At 47.7% G+C, this 23,836-nt stretch overlaps 1 protein-coding gene across 2 annotated transcripts in view; it reads right to left on the reverse strand.

Annotated features, from left to right (window-relative positions):
* Positions 1 to 694: 694 nt before the first annotated feature.
* Positions 695 to 23,836, reverse strand: part of LOC133354779 (collagen alpha-1(V) chain-like) — a 278,739-nt gene continuing 255,597 nt past the window's right edge. The window contains exons 63-68 of one of the 2 annotated variants that reach the window (XM_061571899.1): positions 23,067 to 23,120; positions 21,295 to 21,583; positions 19,653 to 19,765; positions 15,761 to 15,829; positions 9,402 to 9,635; positions 695 to 1,805 (exon numbers count right to left, since the gene is read on the reverse strand). In XM_061571899.1, coding sequence (XP_061427883.1) covers positions 1,659 to 1,805; positions 9,402 to 9,635; positions 15,761 to 15,829; positions 19,653 to 19,765; positions 21,295 to 21,583; positions 23,067 to 23,120 — 906 coding nt within the window. In that variant the 3' untranslated portion in view covers positions 695 to 1,658. Of the gene's footprint in view, positions 1,806 to 9,401; positions 9,636 to 13,946; positions 14,016 to 15,760; positions 15,830 to 19,652; positions 19,766 to 21,294; positions 21,584 to 23,066; positions 23,121 to 23,836 lie in introns of both variants that reach the window. The other variant, XM_061571897.1, reaches the window with a different exon arrangement.

Below are 23,836 nucleotides of genomic sequence, written 5' to 3' on the forward strand. Positions count from 1 at the left end.
TAAAAATATAACCGGCGACGCTTCGGGCAATGGGCCCTTGATAGCAAGTAAATAGAGGCAGGAGAGGCAGAGTGGATATACGATTTGGAGGCTGCAGTTTACACCATGGGGCTCCACTCTATCTCTCTGATCTGTTTTTTTGCTATAAAGAAGGGCCATTTCCCGCAAGCTCATTATGAATACTGTATGTTCCTTTGAAAGACTGTTGGTGATGAAGATTTAATATATTTTGACACGCTATGTGGAGTGAAAATCAACTTTGAGCGTTCCCATGTATAAATGTGCAATTGGTCAGCCGCTCATCTCCGCTGATGGCCCAAAGCCAGTGGTGGAAATTCCACATTCCCGTGGTAGGGGCCCCACGAAGTGGCACTTTTCTTATTCATTGTTTGGACGGGACAGTGACGACGACGACGACAATGGCCAGAGTCGACTGCCAACAGGGACTTGAAAATTAACGTTGCCAGGCACGGGCAGTAGCGCCACCCCCACCGATCAAAATGTTTCGTTGTGACTTTGTGTTGTAACGAGGCGGCTTGCGCGCGTGTGTTGGTGTGACACGTTAGGCTGATGGACCATGCATTATGGAGACGAACCGTAGGAAAAATGTGTGATTGCAAGACAACGAAAGAAGACAGAAATGATTCAGAATTAGTGCGAAGTTTAGTAGAAATGTACCGCCGATTGATTTAAGTATGTTTTATTTTTTTATTTTGCATGGTTGTACAGTTGTCCGAGTTGTACAGGCAAGACTAATGTTACAAAAAAAGCCCTAAATCACATGCAAGTTTTGAAAAATGTAAAGAGAACAAGGTATTTTTTTTCTTTTATACAATACAATATTTACTCACAATGACACAGACAACAAACATAAATCTTAAAACAGCACCATTGGAGATTACTAAAGCACCATTTTGCCAAAAAAAATTTCAGCTGTCTCTGATACGCCACAACTGTTTACAGATCATGCCGAGTTTGGCGGTTTTTAGGTAGAAAGTGTTTTGTGAACAAAAAATTATACTTCTAAAAAGAAAAAATGAGCAAAATAAACAAAAAAAACATTATTAACTAACAATGGAAATATATACTAAAATGCTTAACACAAGACATCATTTATACACAGATGCTTTTATCCACTTATTAAGTATTTTTGTTGCTATTATCACTTATTCCTTAAATTTAAGGGATTGAGTCATGTTGAAAGGATGCCACCCAAAAATGTGAAGGAGGCAAAGATATGGATTTGTAAAGGCAAAAAAAAATAGCTTCCCTGCTAACTTACCGAATTTTCGTATTGCCAAGACGCAATGTGTGGCTTACAAACATGATCGATCGAATCGAGGAAAAAATGAATGACAAAAAAAAACATAATACAAATAAAAGGTAATTCTAAAAATGCGTGCAGACTTCAAAACTTGCATGTGACGCTTCGACTGTTGAGGTGAACATGGTTTCGGTAAATATTTTCAATCTTTTCACCATGCGTAAAACTGAGGACAATTTTTTTTTTGTTCGTGGTGTCACGTAGCTAAATTATTAGCCGTCTTTTCATAAAATGTTTGGCGTTCTAATAAAGGCTCTGAGTTTGCAAGTAGGAGACTGTTTTGTGGCTTTGTTTGTGTTCCTTTGCTTTTATCTCGTATTCGTTTATTCGCAGGCTAGCCGGCAAAACACACGGGCCCGACCTCGAAGCCAAACTTCTGTCTGGAGTCGCCAAAGTCTTTGAACATAATGTCGATAATGGGGAGTTGTTCCAGTTTCGGAGTGTTGAGCTCCAAAACGGTCTTCTCATATCCCTTGCGACGCTGTGGGAAAAGAGAGATGAACGAAGACGGTCAAAGTCAGTCACCGTGTCTCCACGCCCAGACGAACCACGCGGCATCATTGAGACGACTCTACAACGGCGTCCTGACGTTTGGTATTATGGGACACGACGTGAGGATCTATGCGACTCGACGAGTTCTGGAAGAGGCGTTTTCTTTCCGGCAAAACAACATATTTGTGGACAATATAAGCAACTAAATTATAATTAAGCAAACAATACATCTCCGCTCCCACACGTATCTGTCTCTCCACATTTGTTTACACATTCCCATCAGCCACACAGCCTTCTGGCAGTGATATTTTCAGCAGCATTGGTTTAATGCGAGCCAGCTGTCGACTGGTTTCGACCAAGCCAACATCAGCGGTCAGTGTCATCGTTCACCGACCAGCAGTGACCAGCGTGGTGAAGTATGGTCAAACAACCCTCATGCCTGACAGCCCTTGGGGGAGAGCTTCATGCAGCAGTGGATTTACAAAAGGCTATGAATTATTAATGCTATTGTCCAATCAAATTTAAAATGAACGCTATTTGCAGCGGCCATTGGTGAACCGGCTGAGTGCTCGAACAACACTTGTAAAACCAGTTTAATCAGAGGTGGTTGAAACCCAGATTCCAGACAGAGGCACCCAGACCCAGGGCTTGAACCCTGGAGCTCAGTGCTGCTATCACGGTGTCTCTGGCATGCCCATTATGAACCTCTGCAGACAAGGAGGCATAGACACACGTCGTTCCCGACGTTTCCATCTCCGTGTCTGGCACAGCCGTAATGAACCACTGTTTGCGAGCTGTAACGAACACGTGCGTCTCCAGCCTGCAGGGATTCTTGCTGCCCTGCATCGCTGCCGCCCTTGCAGTTTTCTGTCGCAAAGCGAAGCTCCCGGGGTCTGTTAACTCGGACCCGGCCTCAATTCCGCTCCAAGCCACGACAGCGAGCGCCGGCGTTTCGCTCGTTTTGAATCTGCATGCATGCGGTGTGCCGCCTCTTCTGCTGAAGGTAAAGGCGCGGCCCTGCAAGTGCTTTGCTCAAGCCACTGCTGGCGGAAAGGGCCTTAACTAAAAAGGAAGCTGTAGAGGTGATATTTGGCCTACTCTTCCACGCTAGCCAGATAGCTTGGAAGAGGTGGCAGTACCCACACTTTATCCCACCACAAGTCACCTGCCGATCGACTAACTGTGTCACCTCCATTGACGCTGCTCTGGTGGATTCAAGAAACCTGCACCGTCGTTTCGACTTCCGCTCCGGGAGATCCAACCGTCGACCTCTGGATTGTACGTGCGCTGTGCTGGCCATTACGCCGTGGCCGCATCGGCTTTCTGGTACCGTGTTTAAAAGCACTTGAACCTTTATTATTGCCGCCGCAATAACATACATTGACACGTTTTTTCACATATGAAACAATGTATGTTTGTATATGTAAATATGCATATCTCAGGAATCAGAGAACCACCTTGAGTCAGAGAACAACCTCGAAAGAAAACGTCACGAAACCTATTTTTTTAAATCCCTTTAAAAAAACATTTTGCCCCGCAGGGAGTGTTCAATTCAGAGCTGTGGTAATTTCGTGGCAAACAAAGACTCCACGTGATTGCATATTGTTTTTGTGCAGCCATTGGTGAATGGGCTCAGAACGTAAACTCAGTCCACTTACAAACCCGGTTCAAATCCCCGGGCGGCTGAAGCCCAGGGTTTGAAATCAGAAATGTAGCGTTGCCAGCCAACAGTGCTCTGACAAAGCATCCGAGCACTGCCGCATCCACCCATTTCAGCCCACTACTGGACATCATCAACTTATGCACCTACTTATCCAAGTGATCACCGTCATCATCATTGGCGGTTCTGTGCCGGGAGTGGCAGACATTCCACTTTCCCATGGCGAGGCCAAGTCATCCCCACTGGCTGGCCACTGTTGATTTCCTACAAAAGCGCTGCTCATTTTATATAATCCCAGTGAGATGGTGTGTGCCTATGTACGTCTCTCTCTCTCTATGTATCTCTGTGATATCCGTCTCTACTTATATGTCTGTCTATATGTCTCTGGTTCTGTGTTTTATCTCTCTCTCATATTTAGCATTCTCAGGAAGAACGTAATCAACCAGGTAGGGTGTTGACTGTTATGTTATCCGACTCTCTGTTGTATTACATTACATTTCTAAGTATACTATATTTGTGCTTCTATTTCATTTATACCTGATGACGATTGCTTGTGTTGTAATGGAAACGTCGTATGCTATTATTTAATTTATTATTTTCTCTTTAAACGTGACTTTACCGAAAGAACCAAAGAGTAATTCCTGCAGTCGCGAAAGCTCCAAATTAAGGATGATAATGTTGTTCGGGTGGTAATAGTGAATGACAAGGAATGCGCGCGTGCCCAGCCGTTTTTGTAAATCCACTGCTGGATGAGGGCCTCTCCATGCCCGGTGGGCGTTTTTCGACCGCACTTCCAAATGTGAGTCAAGCGCTCCGACCATGGTATCAGCGAGCTGGGAGCATATCTATTCATAGCTCGTGCGCAATCTACTCCGGGACGAAGAAGGGCTCCCTTGGCCATGTCCTCCGTGGGCGGTCGTTCCACAGCGCTGGTCGGTGATAAGGGGGGCCCGGGCCGTTTCAGATTGTGTCACTCGTCACTCGTGTTAGCCACGGTCAGAAACCAAACTCGGGTTCACCGGGTTCATTATGCTTACCGCTGCACCGCCACTGCACGCAGGACGGGTATATACAGGGCAGTATATGGATATAAACCAATGTTTAAATGCACTATAGAGGCAAACATATGTTTCGTTGCTCGTTACCCACCCGAGCAAAAAACCCACATCTCGGCCTGCCAGAATCAGTGTCATCTGGCGGTGTTGATTTCAGCAGGAAAACTCCGAACTGGTATCAGCTCTGTGAGCAATCGAGCAGGGCGGCGTTGCAGGCAAGAGCCCTCCACAAAGCACACCGGGGGCTATTCAGCACAGGCGTGTACCTGGGATGGTACACACACTGTGCATATAGGCCAACCTATGGTGAAATCATTTGGAAATAGACCAGATCTTGTCAAACGAAAGAAGCTAAGCAGGTTTGAACCTGGTTAGCGCTTGGATGAGTGATCACCACCGTGCACAGAAGGTAGGCTACTGCAGAGATACATTTGCAGGACTCAGAGGGCAGTGCAGTAATAATCCAGTGTTGTACTGCACTTCTGTGCTCCCACATGTGTGTGTGTATATATGTTTCCTGCCTTCATCAACGCTTACCGGCCAGCATGGTGAAGTATGTTAAAATGAGCCCTTTGGTGTGGTGAATAAGGGCAGGTGGTGGACCTTGAGTAAGATGGTGGCTGGTGAGGAGTGGCTGGTGAGTGGTGAGTGTAGGGATGTGTGGTGAGAAGTGTTAGGTCTTCAGCCAGCAGCGCATTTAAGAAAATAAAACTTTCTATTTTTACTCTTTGGGTCTTTCGGTAAAGTCACGTAGACAGAAATTTTTACTTTTTATTTTACCAGGTAAGGCCCGCTGAGCGATGTAGCTCTTTCTCAGAAGCGACCTGGCCACAAATGACAGCTCAACCAAGTGGCTTGTCATGTGGAAAAGCACAGCAGCCAAATACTCTAAACGCCTGATGCTGATTCTAAACGTGGAGGAAAAACCGGAGGTCCCGGAGAAGAATCCACACGACCACTGGGAGAGAGAGAGAGAGAGACGCAGACTCCACATCCACAGCAGCAGACGTGAGAGTCGGAATCGAACCCATGCACTCCTGCATACCAGGCGAGGTAGTTAACATCTCCTAGCCGCTGCGCCGCGCACGTACGGACGACCCTGTCATTCATCACACTCAGCGCCCCCCGAAGCTCCGGGCTCCCATCCCCTCTCTCCACGCCACGGGACCGAGGATAGCCCATTACCTGATTTGCAAAGCAATTTGGAACGGAGGAGTCTGGCTCGCAGCGTCAGCCGTGCTTTCATTTTTACACTCGTTTATTTATCCGCGAGGCCCATTTATTTATATTTGAAATTTATTTTCCCCCGCTCTTGCCCGGCCAAATCACGAAGTCATCGAGGAGAATAAGGCTTTGATCAATATCGCGTTTCTTATCTCGGCCTCCTCTGTGCGGTCCCCTATCTCTCCCCCTCCCCCGTCGCATCCTCCGAATGACTGCCACGCGTGAACCCTCGTCTCACCCCTACTCAATGAACTCTGCGCACGTGCTGTGTGCGTGTGGGGAGCGGTGGCGCAGCGGTGAGCGCTGCGAAACGGACTCCGGTGACCCGAGTTCGATTCTCGCTCGTGGCCAACACCGGTGACGATCATCTCAACCGGTCCTGGGCCTCCCCTAAGTCGACTCAGCCTCAAATGAGTACCTGGTGCAGTGTATGTACATCGCCACTCGGGAGACAAAAGTGGCCGGGCGTGGTACTGGCCACCTACCCCCTCGTTAAAAGCACTTGCTCCAAAAGTCTATTAAAGGCTATATGGAAGATCGCTGCTTTTGTCTTTATTGTGCGTATTGTTGCCTGCATAAATCTGTGTGCGTCGTTGTGTGTACGTATTGTGTATATTTGTGCGTGCGTGTGTATGCAAGTTTGCGATTGTACGTGCATTTTTCTGTTGCGTATGTCCATTGTACGCACATTTGTGTCTATATGATTTTGTAAAGAATGTTTGTACATGCGTGAATGCATATGTTTCCTATTTGTCTATGCCTTCAAGCTTCGGTGTTTAATGATGGATACATACAGGGAGATAAATGGGTATGGTATGAGTCAAAGAAGAGATGGGCTGATGTGGTAAAGGAGGAGGTGGAGCTGATGCCAGCGGTGTCAAGATGGGCCCATGTGCAGGAGGAGGCTCGTGAAGGACGCTGCTACTGGGCAGTTGGAGGCAGTCGCCCTCCAACAACAACGGCGGAGGGCAGAGGGATGGGTGGCACAGGGGCACAGCTGGTGCCTCCACCTGTCATCTCAGTCAGTCAACATAGTGCCTGGGTCTGTGCCGTCACTTCCTACCAGTGAGCCTTCACCTCTTCACGTGGCCTCTCGATGCACTGAGCCTGCCACAAGCGCTATGGTCACATCACTGCGCTCTGGGTGGTGAATGGCGGCTGGTGTTGTGATGGTGGGCGCGTGCTTATTAGCATGTCTATGCCCTTGTCTTACGTGCATCTGTGCATTAGCGTGTATATGTGTGCTAAGTGTGCATAATTATACAACAACAACAACCCGTGCTACCTAATTATACACGTTTCCACACATCTGCACGCGTGCTTGTGTTTCTTGCGCAACAGACAGCTTCACATAATTACATTTAAATCCTCCTTTTTTTTCACGTGCTGCCCTCCGAGGTTGTGCTTAATATTTTAATGCACCCGGCACATTGCAAGCGCATCTGGGAATTCATTTAACAGATAATACCCCATTACGAATTCCCCCGAATCCACTGAGACACATTCATTTATTTACGAAGATACTTCCGATGAAAGCCAATGGCTGCCGTCGTCGTTGATGCCCGAAGACCGGTGCAAGTTTTCTCGCTGTGCCAGATATGCTGAGAGCCTGGGTTCACATCCCCGTCGCAATTCTGGCCACTACCCCGATGAACGCCGGCTGTGAAGCGTCGCGTACACGATTGTGAAATGTGTGTGGATCACTCTCCCAGCAACACCGGTGGCGCTGAAGCAGTAATGCATTGGTCACGTTTGTTCACCTAAGTGACAACTTTATACAATGGCTGTGACGGGTGGAGGAGGGTGTACCGCACACACTCGACTCACGCGACCTGACTAAAAAAAATCAATCGTTAATCATCCCCAAAATAGTGACGGAAATTCCACATTGCCAAGGTGGGGACCAGTAAGTCCAAAGAATGAACCCAATGTCGATTGAATTCTTAACAAAGTGGAACTGATTCTGTCAACTCTGGAGGGATAATGATGGTCATGACGAGGTTGAGTTGACCCCTGGCTGGGATTTGAACTTCACCACCATCCAACCGTGAGTCAAAGCATTCCGACCACCGGGACACGTGGCCAATGACTGAAACATACATTTAAATTACGGCTCGTTGTCAATCCACTACTGGATGAAGGCCACCCGGCACTGCGTTGCACATTGGAGGTTGTCTGACCCGAACGTCACCACCGTTGATCAGTGCAGGTTTAGATTCCCAAGACAGGTTCGGATATCGCTTGCCATTGATGTTAGCCGTGAACAGGAATCAAAACTTGGGCCGCCAGGTTCATTTGTATCGTGCACTTACCACCGTGGTTGAGGATTCTGTGACGTCAATTGAACAGTGCAGGATATTGCGCGTTGACTTTAGCGACAAAATTTTCCAAGTAAAAAAAATAATTAGACTGCAAATTACTCAACTGGGATCACACACAGCAGCAATCAGTGTCGCCTGCTGAAAAACTCCCGTAGATTGTGTCTTGAAGCACAGCAGTGCCCTCGTGAGTATCGCCTTGCGTCATTAAAACGGCGCAAATACCAAATGTGATCAATTATAAATGACATCACGACCATCCTATCTAACCTTAACTAAAAAGCATTTATTCTTCCAGCCATGAGCCTCTGCCCCACACATCCATCGCTCATTGATAATTATCTACCATCGTCCCCTACCACGGCCAGCTTTGCCACTGCCTCCAGCACCTTGGGTGGTGTTCGCCAAGCCATCAAGACCATTCCTATGGCCATCCACCCTAAAAGTAGCCAATCACACTGATCTCTCACACTGCCTACAGAGGCACCAGCAGCCAATCACACTGATCTCTCACACTGCCTACAGAGGCATCAGTAGCCAATCACACTGATTTCACACACTGCCTACAGAGGCACCAGCAGCCAATCACACTGATCTCTCACACTGCCTACAGAGGTATCAGTAGCCAATCAGATTGATCTCTCACACTGCCTACAGAGGCATCAGTAGCCAATCACATTGCATTCTCAAACTGCCTACATCGACACAGTAGCCAATCACATTGTTCCTGCATTAATGAGTCCACCCTGGTGTTGGTTTAACACGCAGAGAAGGCAAAACCAAGAAACGTGAATAGAAACCATCATCAAGCATATATACGTTGAGAAGAAGTACTACAAAACACGGTAAGTGTGATGTCTCTTAATCGCTCCTAAAGTTGGTCATGAGAATTATTATTCAACTCACCTGTGAGTGAGGCATCACAATTACACTAATAATTAATTGGAGGGTCGTCAAATGCATGGACACAACGCATGAACAATTTAATTAATTTTCGATTTAAAGCTTTCGTGACTGCAGGGATTCATCTCTTGGTTCTTCGGTAAAGTCACGTAGAATTTCATTAATCTTGCTGTGTCAGGTGGTGGAGGGCCTTACGACAGAAATTCGATATGATCCTTTACATGGTTTAACCCAAAAAATGCCATTTAGAATCGTAATAATAAAAACCTCTACTATAAAAAAGAATTACATTTAAAATGCCTTTGTTGCACTTTAGATCCTGTTTAAAAAATACACGCGCATTGGCCCGCCACACCCACAACCCATTTTTGTTTTGTTCGGATCTGTGAGGCGCCACGCGAAACATCCGAGCCGCGACAACTCACCGCGCATCCGTCATAGAGCGCGTGGATGTAGGGCGTGGTGTCGTGGGAGAGGTCCTCCTCGTTGGCACCCAGGAAGCGCAGCGCCTTGTCGAAGCTGTTGCCTTCCAGGTCGTTCCACGCCACCGACAGGTAGCAGTTGTACGTGACGTTCTGGCGGGCGGCCGAGCTGAGGAGCCGGAGGAAGGTCATCTGGACCACGCCGATGGCGAGTCCATCTGCGTCTGCGTAAGACAGCTGTCACAGAGATCCAGCGGGAGGAGGCGCGGGCGGGGGGGGGGGGGGGATAAGAACACAATGAATACGGGAATGCAACACGGAATAAATAAATGAGTAGATAAATGTGCATTATTTAATCGGGAAAGTGTCAACGGGTCTCAAGATTTTAATACATGCATTGGCGGGGGGTTTGAGGGGGGGTGGCGGTGGGGGGGGGGGAGTGGGCCAGTTCCCTTTAGAAATGTGTGGGAGGAGACCCTAACCTCTGAAGATATGGCAGTGAGAGGAGTAACCACACTAATCTACGAGATAAAAGCCGTGTGTCCTGGCTGGCACGATAATACCCCAGCTGCCACTGAGAATCCCTCAACCTTTGTACCATCCTGACCTGATTATTCCTCACCACTCCTCATTCCTCACCTTCCCACGTCACTCACCTCTTGAAATCCCCCTTCTCCAAATTCCATGTGAACCAAAATACTACTGCCAGCACCCTCTGATGAGAGAGCATCACCCCAACACTCAAATCTCTCCACCGCTTCCCATTCCGATCCTCCAATTTCAAGATCTGTCTTCAATATCCTCCATGGATTCACCCCTACCTACCTCCCTCCTCTCATCTCACTCTACTCACCTCCACACACTCTCCTAGATCTCCCCTCTGATCTCATTCTACTCACCTCCACACACTCTCCTACATCTCCACTCTCATCTCACTCTACTCACCTCCACACACTCTCCTACATCTCCCCTCTCATCTCACTCTACTCCCCTCCACACACTATCCTACATCTCCCCTCTCATCTCACTCTACTCCCCTCCACACACTATCCTACATCTCCCCTCTCATCTCACTCTACTCACTTCCACACTCTCCTACATCTCCCCTCTCATATCACTCTACTCCCCTCCACGCACTCTCCTGCCTCTCCCCTGTCATCTCACTCTACTCTCCTCCACGCACTCTCCTGCCTCTCCCCTCTCATCTCACTCTACTCACTTCCACACACTCTCCTACATCTCCCCACTCATCTCACTCTACTCACCTCCACACACTCTTCTAGATCTCCCCTCTCATCTCACTCTACTCACCTCCACACACTCTCCTACATCTCCCCTCTAATCTCACTCTACTCACCTCCACACACTCTCCTACATCTCCCCTCTCATCTCACTTGGCTCTCCCCCATGCACTCTCCTACATCTCCCCTCTCATCTCACTCTACTCCCCTCCACACATCAGCAACCAAGGAATTCAGTGAAAGCCCTCAGTCATCCTCTTCTCAGTGGGAGATCTCTCACTCTCCTCTGCTGCCCCCATTGTCTGAAATACCATTCCTCCAGTCATCTGTGCCGCCAACTCCCTCCTAATCCAAAATCCTGGCTCAATGGTTTCCATTTTGCTCTGCCTATGACTGCCTCTTGTCTGTAACAAAACAGATGGCCACACTATTTCTGAACAGTGTCTTGAGATGCGGCCACCAATATGAATCCAACCCGTATTGTATAGACTAGGAGAAGAGACCTTCAGCTGACTTTCAGACACATCTGGCCAACTTAACTTTGTTTAAACAAAAAAAAAGAACTGCAGCCACGCAATGGGGATGGTCACCGGGGAGCTTTAAAATCTAATTTTCTCACTGAGCGGGGAAAAAAAAACACTTGAAGGTCAGTAGTTGGACAGGCTGCGGTCACACGGACCTGTGCGTCGTGTTTATCGACAAGCGAGGTTTCGCTCGTTGGGGTTCTCATCCTCGTGAGGAGTGTTTTGTGTGTGGGGGGTGGGGAGGGGGTCGAGGAGGAAACCAAAGTTCCCCCGGTGAACAAAAGGGCATAGGTGTAGCCCTGCAATTGCTCGCTCACGCCACTACTCGGAGGGAGCTCTGGAGAGCTCCCTTCGAGGAGGGTGTCGCGGCCTATTCCTCCCACGATGGCCGGACATCCCGCAAGCCGGTGTGGGAGCTACCCGCCCTTTAACCCCGCAGCACGTGACCTGCCGATCAACCTCACGGCGGTGGCATCCATTGACACCTCTGGCTGAACAGAGAGGCGGGGGGAGGGATTTTTTGAAAGAGAAAACCAGCAACAACAACAACAATACAAAAGCACTTGCACCTTTGTCTCGACTGACGTGCACGCAGGTCGAATCGGCCACCTCTGGATCTTCAGCGTGCCAAATAATACACGGGGGGGCAACGATGCAATGGCCTAGAGGCAGCAGCAGCAGCAGTGCATTCGCCGCTGTTGTTGTTGTTGCAGAGGTTCGCGGTTTCGAATCCGGCGAGTAGTGGGGGTATAACAAGAACACTGGTCACCTCACCCTTGACCGAGTGGCTCGTGCCTGAGCACGATCTCTTACAAGTAATTCGGATGCTTTCAGATCAGGTCGCGTAGAGTGTGGCACCTTCACCACACTGCTCAAGTGTGCCTGGGGGTCAAGGGCCAGCAAACCTCTCAATTGCAATTGATAACCGCGTCTTTGAGCTGCAGTGACTATTGTACACAATAGCACCCAATGGTAAATTAAATTTCCACAGGTGTAGTAACCACAGGTGTAGTAACCACAGGTGTAGTAACCGTACCATCTTGCATCGCAGTGGAACGTTAAAGACACGCCGTGACGTCACTAACAAGAGAGGTCCATCGTGCAGAAGCGTTGTGGTCAGAATTGGCCAAATATGCTAAATGTATTTGTTGGAGTTACACATGCCCACCATTGCCAGCGACCTAGCCACAAATTATAGCTCAACCAAGTCGCTTGTCACGTGGAAATCTATAGCAGCCAACTACCGTACTCTAAACGCATGTTGATTCTAAATGTGGAAGAAAAAACCACGCGAACACGGGGATAACATGCAAACTCCAAATATACAGGCGTAAGGGTCTGGTTCGAACCTTCGAACTCCTGTATACCAGGCGAGGTAGTTAACATCTCGCCACCGTGGCGCCCTTGAATGCATACATAGTTATGCATTCAGAATCATCAGTAAACTGTGCCCTATGGGAGATGCCAAAGACAGCTAAGAGTACTCTTTGTTTTTTTTGGTAAAGTCACGTAGGTAAAAAATTAAAATGAATTAAATTAAATCACGACGTTTCGGAAGCAACACAAGCCTCCGCCATCAGGTGTAACCGCTCCAGTAAAATTACAGCCAAGAGTGTTGTATGGGTTATCGTGATTATTTCGAATCATCAGTGAACTGTGCCAGGCTAGAGGACGGCCAAAGACAGCCCAGAGAGATAGAAATGTATTCTAGTTCATTAGGGATTATCAGTTAATAGACTGCCAGATATCTCAGAGTTAAGCAATGCAGCTCCTGAACATTTCAGTCGCAGAACATGTGTAATTTATTCGGGTGCAGATTGTGCGAGGTTTAAAATGATGACAGGATTGTAGATCGAAAGTTTCGCTCAAAATTTGCTCAGTATTTCAGCCTGCAGGCATTCAACAAAGGCGCAAGTTGATTTAAAAACGTAGCTGCTCAATTACTCCTTTGAGTTAGAACGTGACCAGATTATATCGCTTTTTTTTGGTAAATGACAGCAGCTTCAGGATCAAAAAAAAAACATCAACCCTAATTTTTTTGTGTTGTTCCAAATTATCTTGGAAATGTGCTGTTGCCTTCATCTCATAAGATTAACTTTTGGAAGCCCTTATAAGCAATTGCATTTGGAGGCTTGCCCCCTCTTTTCTCTCTGCCTGATGAAGAGCGCTTGTGTTGCGATCAAAACGTCGTGGGTTTTTTTGTATTTATTTTTAATTAAAATGTTTTTTTCTATCTACGTGACTTTATCGAAAGAACCAAAGAAGATGAACATATGTATATTTGGAACTCTTTAATAAAAAAAAACCCCGAGGGTCGCCCTATGGTAGAGAGGAATCTCTACTGTACAACTGTCCCTCATCTACACGAGGGCCTCTCCCTATAGCGGTGTTCACTGCATGGCAGTCAGAACAAAATGTTGACGTGTCAGAGCTGGAATTCACCCAAATTATTCGGAGGAAAAAAAAAAAACCCATTTTTTTTTTCAAGCATAGAGACCATCAACTCATTACGGTGTAATCCTGTTCACAAAATCAGTAATAAAAAAAAATTCCACAGCCTGCCATTGACTAAACTAGGACAAAAATTGACCAAGAGCTGGATCAATTCACGCCGGTTGGGCGATCACCCACAAACGACGATGTCAGTGCCGGACAAACGGAACTCCGAGTGAGGTGCCGGGCAAGCGCCAGCCGAGCACCGGCCTAGCGCTGGGCTAGGGTCCACGACGCAGAGGTTTACGTAGTGTCTGTGCGTGTGTGGACGATGACGGGTGGACACTCACCATGCTGCCCCGCTTGTACTGACTATACCACGTCCCTGGCACTTCTTTGGGCCAGCGAGCAAGTTTACTCTGCCAGGGGGGAAGGAGCCACACGGGTGAGACATGGGGAGACGACACGGGGAGACAACACGGGGAGACAACACGGGGGGACACCGGGGGACACGAGCCAAGGAGGGACACGGGGAAACACGGGGGACACAGGCGGACACGGAACGCCATACAACCAAGAAGCACAGAGCCAGGGCTGGTGCTGGCGATTCTCCGACTCGGCAATGGCCTACAGTGGGAAACTAGTAAATCGGGGGCAAGGTCAAGAGGTCGTAAAATCCACCACATTTAGCCGCGAGTATCCACGGCTAAATGAATCCATGGAACAAAAGCTGCAACGTGTGAAACGACGCATGGCAAGGAGCATACCTCGATCCATACTCTTGGTTCTTTCGGTAATGTCACGTTACCGTTACCGTGACTTTACCGAAAGAACCAAGAGTATGGATCCTTGCAGTCACGAAAACTTCAAATCTAGAATGACGCATACCTGGAATTACACAACGAGGCTGGAAGAGGAGGGTGCCGATAAGTGAGCAAAGTGCGAGATAAGAGACACGGCATTGACCATTGGGAGAAGCGAGAGATTGGGCCCAGGAACGTCGTGGCTAGAAGGGACGGTGGCCAGCGCCCGAGACTAACGATGGGGCGACAGCCGAAGGAGGGAACGACGCTCCGGGTCGATTCCCGACCACAGATCTGGAGTCATAAAGATCGGCTAGTGTGCACGAGTGAGATAGATTAGCTGCGTCACGTGACCACAAGTGACGGTGACAGCTTTTTGGGGGCCTTCGTCCAAATAGTGGATCGATCTTTGCCGATGACAATCTGTGTTGTAAGGGGACACTGTAGAATGTCACTCACATTCTGTGTCACAGGCCATTCCACATCCTCATCAGCCAATGTCTATGCAACTGCTGGATGAAGGTCTCTCCACGTCGTCAACATTGCTCACTAGCCCGCAATCACACAATCCATCTTACATTTGCGTAAGAGCTGATTATATCACTCCGGGCGCATTCTCTCGTTCGGTTGCCATTCCATAACCAGTCAATCGGACCTCGCCCCTCCTTGCGATGGTGCCCTGTGCCCAAACCCACTGCTCATATTCACGCTCAATATCATGTCTCGTGTTTACGGTACGCTCTCTGATGTATTTGCTCGTCTTTCCGTCTCTCGGTGTAATTTCCAGCGCGCATATTCCCACGTATATATATTTGTGCAACTCGCCCGCGATTCTCTTTCCATTTTATTATTATTATTATTCCATATTTCCGTTCCATATATCACAGCTGACCGTGCGCTGTGATTGAAAACGTCTTGAGGCATGTCAGGTAGGCTGCTTTTTATTGTCGAGTTCAACTTTCCAAAAGCAATTCATTTTGCTCATTTGTCACCTTGCTCGGTATATTAAAGCTACGCACTGTGCGCCGACTTGCACAGGGTGGCTAAGTCACCAACACCAGCCCTGGTAGACAACTGTGATTCGGGGGGGGGGGGGGACGTGATACAAAAGTACGGCACGGTACGGGGGGGGGAGGGGGGGGGACACAGGACACGCCCGATCACAGCGAACGCTGGTCACCGGTGGACACCGCCGTGAACATTCGTGACGGCACGGGTGTCACGCATGGGGCACAGGAGGAGGGACGCGGACCACAACAGAGGGATGGAGGAGACTCGGGAGAAATTGGAAAGTGGAACCAGGGGTTTGCCTTCGGTTTTGGTTGTGGTTTTCCATCTGCCGATCGGTTTAATGGTCTTACCATCCCACCGTGCTTGAATTCACTGAACCATGTGCCCTTAGTTTCTCCGGACCATGCAGAAAGCCTGGCCTGGATTTTAGGAAACAAATAGCAAAGCAGGAGGAAGAAAGAAAGAAAGAAACGAGGAAAAGACAAAAAGCGAAACAGAGAATGGAACAAAAACAAAACAAAGCAAACAAGCGATGATCAGCAATATGAGCAAAGCGACTAAATGCATCGCAAACTTCAACGACAAACTGCACCCAAGCCGCTCGACCGGTCGTGTATGTACATACATGGCACTTCTGGGACTGTGTCAGCAGTGCTCTCCCCACTCCATCGAGTAAAGGGATGGTGCCCATCACCATCAGTGGGGCCCTGAGCGAGTGGTGGAAATTCCACATTCCTTCGGCAAAAAAAGGCTGGTTTCCCTTCAAAGTGGTACTGTTTATGTTACTTATCCGAAATGATGACAGCGGTGGTGGTGGTGAGCTGAACTGAGCTCAGACTAAGATGTTTAACTCGCGCACTGCTGGTGACCACCATGCCAGGGCTTGTCAATTAAAACTCTCCATGGAAAACGTTAACTTACGGAGGTGAACTATGTCACAGCTATTACATATGTACATACACACACAAATGCTTATTTCGGTCACGTTAAGTATTGCAGCAGAGCCGGTGTGCGTTTGAATACAAAGGCAAATGGACAGTGCTTTAAACTCACAATTTTAGTATGAACAATTGGGATAAATGAGGCTTTACATTTTATTCCGAACGGCGCATTGGTGATAGATACCGTGCGGTAATTCATTTGTTGTAAACGTTGTTGTTGCTTGTCGTTACGTTTCTATCCTCGTAAACAAAAAAATGGCAATGATTACGATTTTAAAAATATAATATTGTTGAGCATAACAATGCTATAAACACGAGGTCATTTTTCTGATTGTCATATTCCCGTGTTCTCATGGCAACGACAGTGATGGTGAATCTCATCATTTCAAAAAGATGGACCCACTAAGTCTCAATAATCATTTGTTTTTTGCAAGGCGCCAGCGCACTGGGATGTTGACCAATTCACGTGCCGAGTAATTTTTATTTCGTTTCGGAAGAATCCAGAGAGCCTGGTGGAATCCACGCAGAAGAAGAGACAGCGGCCAAAAAATCCACTTCATCAACCGTTCGGCAAACCTTCTTTCTGTACTGCCGTCCACATGGCCACTTCACAGTTCAATCGAGGATTGAAATGTCCTGGCACACAATGGACTTAACTACCCTGGACTACAAAGCGCCAGATTACAGGCATGCACCATCACTGCTGGCCTGATGATTTATGACGATGAACGTGAGAAAATTCAAGGTGTAAAATGACAAGGGTGGTTGTCGTACCAAAAGAACCTTTGTGAATTTAAATTAAACCAATTTAAAGGTCATTTGCAAAAATGAGAACGGCCTTTTTTCTGCACGTGATGGCACAGGTTCAAGCAGGGTTTCACTTATAGCATTGTGAAGTTGACATAAAAGCAAGCAACAACGTTTAAACAAATAAGGTCGTGGCATTTTTTGTTTGCACATGTCTCAGCTTTTCCACAAATCTGAAAGAAATCCACTTTTAATTGTCTTAAGAAGACACAACCCAAAAAAAATTATATGGCATTTTTTTTTGCTGCATGCCAAGGATGTTTCCTTGGGGCTGCCCTCTGCATGAGGCTCAGGTTTAATTGGTGAGAAAACTAATTGAACGTCACTTTAATAATTTAAAAAAATCATTCCGATTGTGCCGTCGACACCACCGCCAAGAGGTGAAATATCGAGTGAGGACTCCCACAGCAAGGCGCTGCATGCGGGAGCACGACCGCTGTGATGGGACTTCTCGGAAGACCGCTCTGGGTCACTTGCTTTTTTACCCACAAACCAGGAGGCATTACTCCACCGTACATCCCGCTGCAGACGACAACAATCAATGCTTGTTGCGTGATGGTTTGAATCACATGTTTAATTCTCAGCGGTGTCATTTAGCCACATGAAGTGACAGGTCACATTCAATGAGATCTTTTATTGTGTGTGCGGTCAGAATCAGGTGACCTGGCCGAGACCGTCAACCCAGTACACTTGAGAACCTGGTTTCATCACGGGCGGCTGAAACTCGAATTTGAAACTCAGGTCACTCAGCGGTGGAGAATCAGCCCTCTGACCCCTGAACCACCCGGCCATCTCTGAATGCCACTTATAGGCTGCTGCCGCATTCTCGTGATCTCACTGCGCTGTGAGTACTGTTTTTTTATACACCTGTTTCGCGATACGCGGGGCATTCTGGGAGTCGGTTATGCGAAGTGAATGCAGCTCAGTTGGGTATGCAGGCGCATTTGAAACATAACTGGCTCTGCTTGATCCAGGAGCTCACGAGATGATGTGTCAGTTAGAGGTGAACTGGCAGCTTTCGAGGGTTTGGCTGCCACATTCTCGGGCAGTCACGTCGAGTGAAAAACAAAAAAAAACAGCGGCCGCTTGGTTTTTTTTTGGGTTGCATCTTCCATCCAAAAAAAACTAATTTGGCGTTCGTTTTCGGACGACAGGAAACATTTTGTGCGGAAAAATGCAAAGCACACAAAATGCGTCGTCCAACTGTTTTAACGCAACGTTTGTGAAAAGGGCGGGGGTGAAAAAAAAGCCGTCGATATTAGGGTGCCAAAAGCTCAGCGTGAACGAATTTAGAAAAGAAGCCATCGCCGGTTAAAAAAAAAACGTGGCAAGCAAAAGCGGCCCGCTGAAAAAGCACCCAAAGAACAAGCGGCGAAAAAGAAGACAAAAAAGCTTCCCTCATTCTCTTTGGGTCTTTCGGTAAAGTCACGTAGATAGAAAAACAAGACGATTGCCTGTGTTGTTCTATCTACGAGACTTTACCGAAAGACCCAGAGAGTATGAATTCCTGCAGTCATGAAAGCTTTAAATCAAGGTTCCCTCCTGGTTAAAATTAGGAGGCTAAAGATAAAAAAAACCTTTGAAACTCGTGTCTCTTCATCTTCCAGTGAGAGCACAGGGCAGTGCCTCGTTTCACGGTGGGGTAAATCGCTGCAGCTTGAGTCATGAATTGGATCCAAGTTGACAATTTTTTACAAATATATTATGATTGCTAAGGCTCAGGTTTTGAGGGCAGTGGATGAAAGGAGAGACACACAAACATTAATTTCGAAAAATATCACAAACAAATAAACACATTTTGTGCTGAGCACGATGGCGCCGTCGCGCTCGCAAATGCTGGCGGCTCTCAGAAAGTGGTGGAAATTCCACATTCCTATGGCGGCAGAGCCAATATTATCATTCGGCAACAAAAAGTTGACGTCCCACAAAAGGGAGAAAAAATGCAAATTGTAACAAAAATATCTCATTACGCGCTTGCCAAAAATGCATTGAATTAATTAAAATCTAAACATTTGAAAAAAAATCATGAAGTAAAAAACATTTCATTGCATTGTTAAAATTGTAAATCATGCACACATTGTAAACAATACAACGACAAGACAAAGAACCCCCCTCCCCGTATAGCCTGAACAGGCTGTTGGGGCAAGTGCTGTTAACGAGCACCTATGAAGGCCGGCACAGTGCACGAGGGGATGGGTGGCCAGCACCACGCCCGGCTGCCTTTGTATCCCCAGTCGTGATGATTACACACTGCACCAGGTACTCATTTGAGGCTGAGTCGACCTAGGAGAGTTCATGACTCGACCGCTCCATTCCGTAGCAACGTGTGGATTTCCACAGGACCATCAACAGAGATGAGCATCAACCCCAGCGGTAAGCTTGAGCGGGGGGAATCATTGATTGGACGTTGAATTGGTGCAATATTTTCCCTTTCGAGTGAACGCGTCGGTGCATCGATAGGGAGAAATAAATGAGAGCGGAGAAGCTCGCTTACCCCTTCTGACTTCTTGTCGGGGTAGATGCACGTCTCTCCACCCGCGGTGAAATTACAGAAAACTTTAAACGAGTCTCCCGCGCAGCCTTGGTTCGGATCGATGTAATATTCTCCTGCGAAACCGCGCACACACAAAAGCACGTACGTACATCGTCACACACACGTCGATACACAGATAAAGACAGACATTCTCCCATATAGCCTTCACAGACCGTTGGGTCAAGCGCTGTTAGCGAGTAGCGCCTGTGAAGGCCGGTACGGCACACGAGGGGGTGGGTGAGCAGCACCAGGCCTGACCGCCTTACACAGTGCACCAAGTACTCGGCCTCGGGGAGACCCCGGGCCTTTTCAGATAATCGTCACTGGTGTTGGCCATGGGTGTGAATTGAAATCAGTTTCCCAGGTTCGTAGCGCAGAGCGCTAACCGCCATGCTATAGCATACATATATACATGCAGAGACATAAATCATACACACACATACATTATGTTGTTATGTCATATGCACAAACACACAACAACAACCGCCGTTTGCCACCACGACGCTTGTGCCATGCCAGGTGCACTTTGAGTCCTCGTGAAAGTGTGGAAGGCTCGCTGGCAGGAGGTCACGGAACAGACCCAGGTGCCACGGGTTCACAAAACATACACACATACACACACAATTATATCCAAACACAAGACGAAATATTTCGATTTAAAGCTTTCGTGACTGCAGGGATTCATCTTCTTGGTTCTTTCGGTAAAGTCACGTAGAATGGAAATAATAGAAAGTCCTCTCGACAGACCTGTTCTCCACCTGAGAACGGCTGCTTGCGTTGTGGCCAAAACGTCGTGAGAATTATTTTATTATGTTTTATTTTTATCACTTTATTATTTCCATTCTACGTGACTTTACTGAAAGAACCAAGAAGAAGACGAAATATGGCAAATCCTTTGGCTGACAGCCTTCACGTAAGGCACTGGGCATTACTGTAGACAAAAAAATAAATTCGCCTTTATTAAAGCTCAACAGCGAGCCCTGTCCAGAGAGCCCAGAGCGTAACGCGGTATTTAGCTGGGCAAGGCTCACTGGTGAACCTGAGTAACCGCTAGCGAAAGACCCACACAGCAGACTGGCATCTCCTCGCTTGCTGCAGTTGGGCAAAATGAGCCTGCGGGGTGAGAAGCGTCCACATCCCCAACCACACCCATCGTCCCATCCTTCACAGCCTGTCGGCCAAATAGTTGAGGGGTTATCAATTTCGTCCACACAAAAACGCCATTGTGGCACGCGGTCTCATTGTGAGCCTTGCGCAGCAGGATGGTAACACTCGTGCCTCGTAGCAAGGAGGTGCTGGGTTCGATTCCGTGTGGGTTTCGTCCGGGTACTCTCTATTTTTTTTTTGTTTGTCCCATAGCTTTAAAAAAAAACATAAACGCCAAACCACGCAAGGTGACCGTTGTCCAAACATTGCAATGCTGATAAATAACCTACAAAGTACTCAGTTGGGATCGCACGGAGCACCGTCACCCCCTAACTGCTACAAACTCCGTGCAGCTTTCCTGGGTAAATCAAGTGCAGCTGAAAATATCGGCAATTATAAAAACGACGACGACGACGACGAGTGAATAGCAAGCTGAGGACGGGGGCTGAACAGAGACCGTCTGGGAAGTCCTTGTGGGCCAGCTGCAAGTCCTTGCACGTGCGCGCGGGGTTGCTCTGACTGCCGATGGGGTGCTTGATCTGCTCGATCTCCAGCTTGAGGGTGTTGAGCGAGGCGAACACCTCCTCCATGCCCTCCGTGTAGTCCATGTAGCCGTCGCTGCCCGTGGGAGGTGGTGCCGGGAGGCTGCCGTCCAGGGTGACCCGGTTGCCGCCGTCTGCCGACCTCTTGGACCTCCACGCTGCCGGATCGCCGCTTTGTGAGAAGAGGCCGCTCCCGCGAGGACCCTCGGTGTGTGTGGAGAAAAGTTTCGTTATTATCGCCATTGTCGTCATGTGGGGAGAAAGGTTTCGTTATTATCGTCGTCATCATCATCGTCGGTGGCAGCAGCAACAGCAGCCTGTAGCCCGGGCCACGTCATCTCTCGCACACCTCCGATAAGCACGTTTGGCTACATATCGTGCGAAAGAAGTTCAATGTACATACATACATCTCATGGTGGCAAGATGTTAACTACCTCGCCTGGTATGCAGGAGGTCGTGGGTTTGATCACGACCATGACACTGCCTGCGTATTTGGAGTTTGCGTGTGTCTCTCCCTGTAGCCGCGTGGATTTTTACCCCGGGTCCTCCGGTTTTCCTCTCCACATTTAGAATCAACGTCACGCTTTTTAGAGCATTTAGTGGTGATTCCCTATTCCCATGGTGGAGCTCACTACTGTGTTAGAACAACCCTCGTGTCGTTTCCGCAAATGAAGTTGTACTTATATTATCAACCCCAGGGAGATGACTCCGAGGATGTTGATGATGGGCCGAGCTAACAGCTGACCAGAGTTTCAACTCGAGACTTCCAATTGTGAAATGGTTGCTCTAAGCAGTGACAGCAGTGCAACAACAACAACAATAATAACAATAATGATATCGATGGAATAATTAAATCGTAGAGGAATGGCAGACTAATAGGTTTCCTGCAACAGACACACACACACATATATACAACATCCTGGCAATTGTGGCGCAGTGACAAATGGGCTCATTAGGATCTCTGCTGGCTGGGAGAGAGGCAGTGTCGTTCGGATGGCCCTGGCCACGAGCGATGAATGAGAGGGAAGAAGAGGTCATGCCGGCACACACGCGGCACAACACACAGCGAGTTGCACGTGCGCGGCTCAACCGCCTCCTGCCAACAAGGCCGCGTTGCCCTGAAATGCGACGGGCAGCGGGAAAATCCCCCGCGCCAACGCAGCGCCACTCTTACCTTCCTGTGTCACTACCACCCCCCCCCCCCTCCTGATCGCACCTCCGCTAATTTATTCCAATTCTGCTCTCGGAATCGAGCCATGAGATGAGGAATCCATTTGGATATCTCACAGAGGGCGGCGTGGCTCGTGTGTCAGGGAATGGCTGCAAGAAGAAGGGGTATTTCACAGGATATTTTCCGGAGATAAAAAAAAATCCTTCAAGTAACATTTTCATCCTGCTGTGGGATTTGGTCACGGAATGGCATTTTGTCTCATGGCAGTCAACCTGCTATATATTTTATTCATGAGTTGAGAATTTATGCAAATCAAGGGCAAAACCGAAGTTGATAAGATGTAATTGTTGGCTGGCCTGAAAAAGCCATCAACTGGCTACAGCTGAGAAGCCGGTTTAATCACAGTCGCCTGCAAGTCTAATAGGGTCAAAGGTCGCCTGATGCCACGTGTGTGAGTGCATGTATGCGTGTGTGCGTAAGTGCACGAGCGACAGTGACACTCATTGTAGAACTTACAGGGGGGCCGGGAGGTCCTGGGGGGCCCAAGTCTCCTTTAGGACCGGCAGGTCCCTAAAAATGATGAAATAAAACAACAACAACGGTAACTCATTCACAATTCATTCACCCTGATGAGAAGGGAGCAAAGTCACGCGTCAAAGTGTTGATGGTTAAAAAGCGGGTGACTTTTTGCACGGTTATTGGTGACCACCTGTGAAAAAATAAGTTTCACAGCTCATCGGATTCCTCCTTGCGGTATAAATAGTGATTCTGATTGTGAGCAGGCTGAGAACGTGGACACACTGCTATTGGAGACGCCGATGTAATCATGGCTGGGAAACCTCGAATCCAAGCAACTGCTCTCACAAATTCTAGATTTGAAGCTTTTGTGACTGCAAAGATTCATATTCTTAGGTTTTTTTCGGTAAAGTCACGTAGGTAAAAAATTTAAATTAATAAAAGTAAAATAAAAATAAAATAAAAATCACGACGCTTCGGAGGCAACACAAGCTTCCGTCTTCAAGTGGAACCGTCACAGCACGATAGCTGTATTGATACAATAATCCATTTGGATATCTCATATCGTGCTGTGACGGTTCCACCTGAAGACGGAAGCTTGTGTTGCCTCCGAAACGTCGTGATTTTTATTTTTATTTTACTTTTATTAATTTTTTTTCTTTACCTACGTGACTTTACCGAAAAAACCTAAGAATATGAATCCTCTCACGAAGCCGTGATGAGCCGCTGGAGATATCAGGCTACGATTGCATCTCTTTAGTTTACAGAAT

The sequence above is a fragment of the Lethenteron reissneri genome, chromosome 48, assembly GCF_015708825.2.
Source record: "Lethenteron reissneri isolate LAM-NWPU_2019-01 chromosome 48, ASM1570882v1, whole genome shotgun sequence".
Classification (NCBI taxonomy): domain Eukaryota; kingdom Metazoa; phylum Chordata; class Hyperoartia; order Petromyzontiformes; family Petromyzontidae; genus Lethenteron; species Lethenteron reissneri.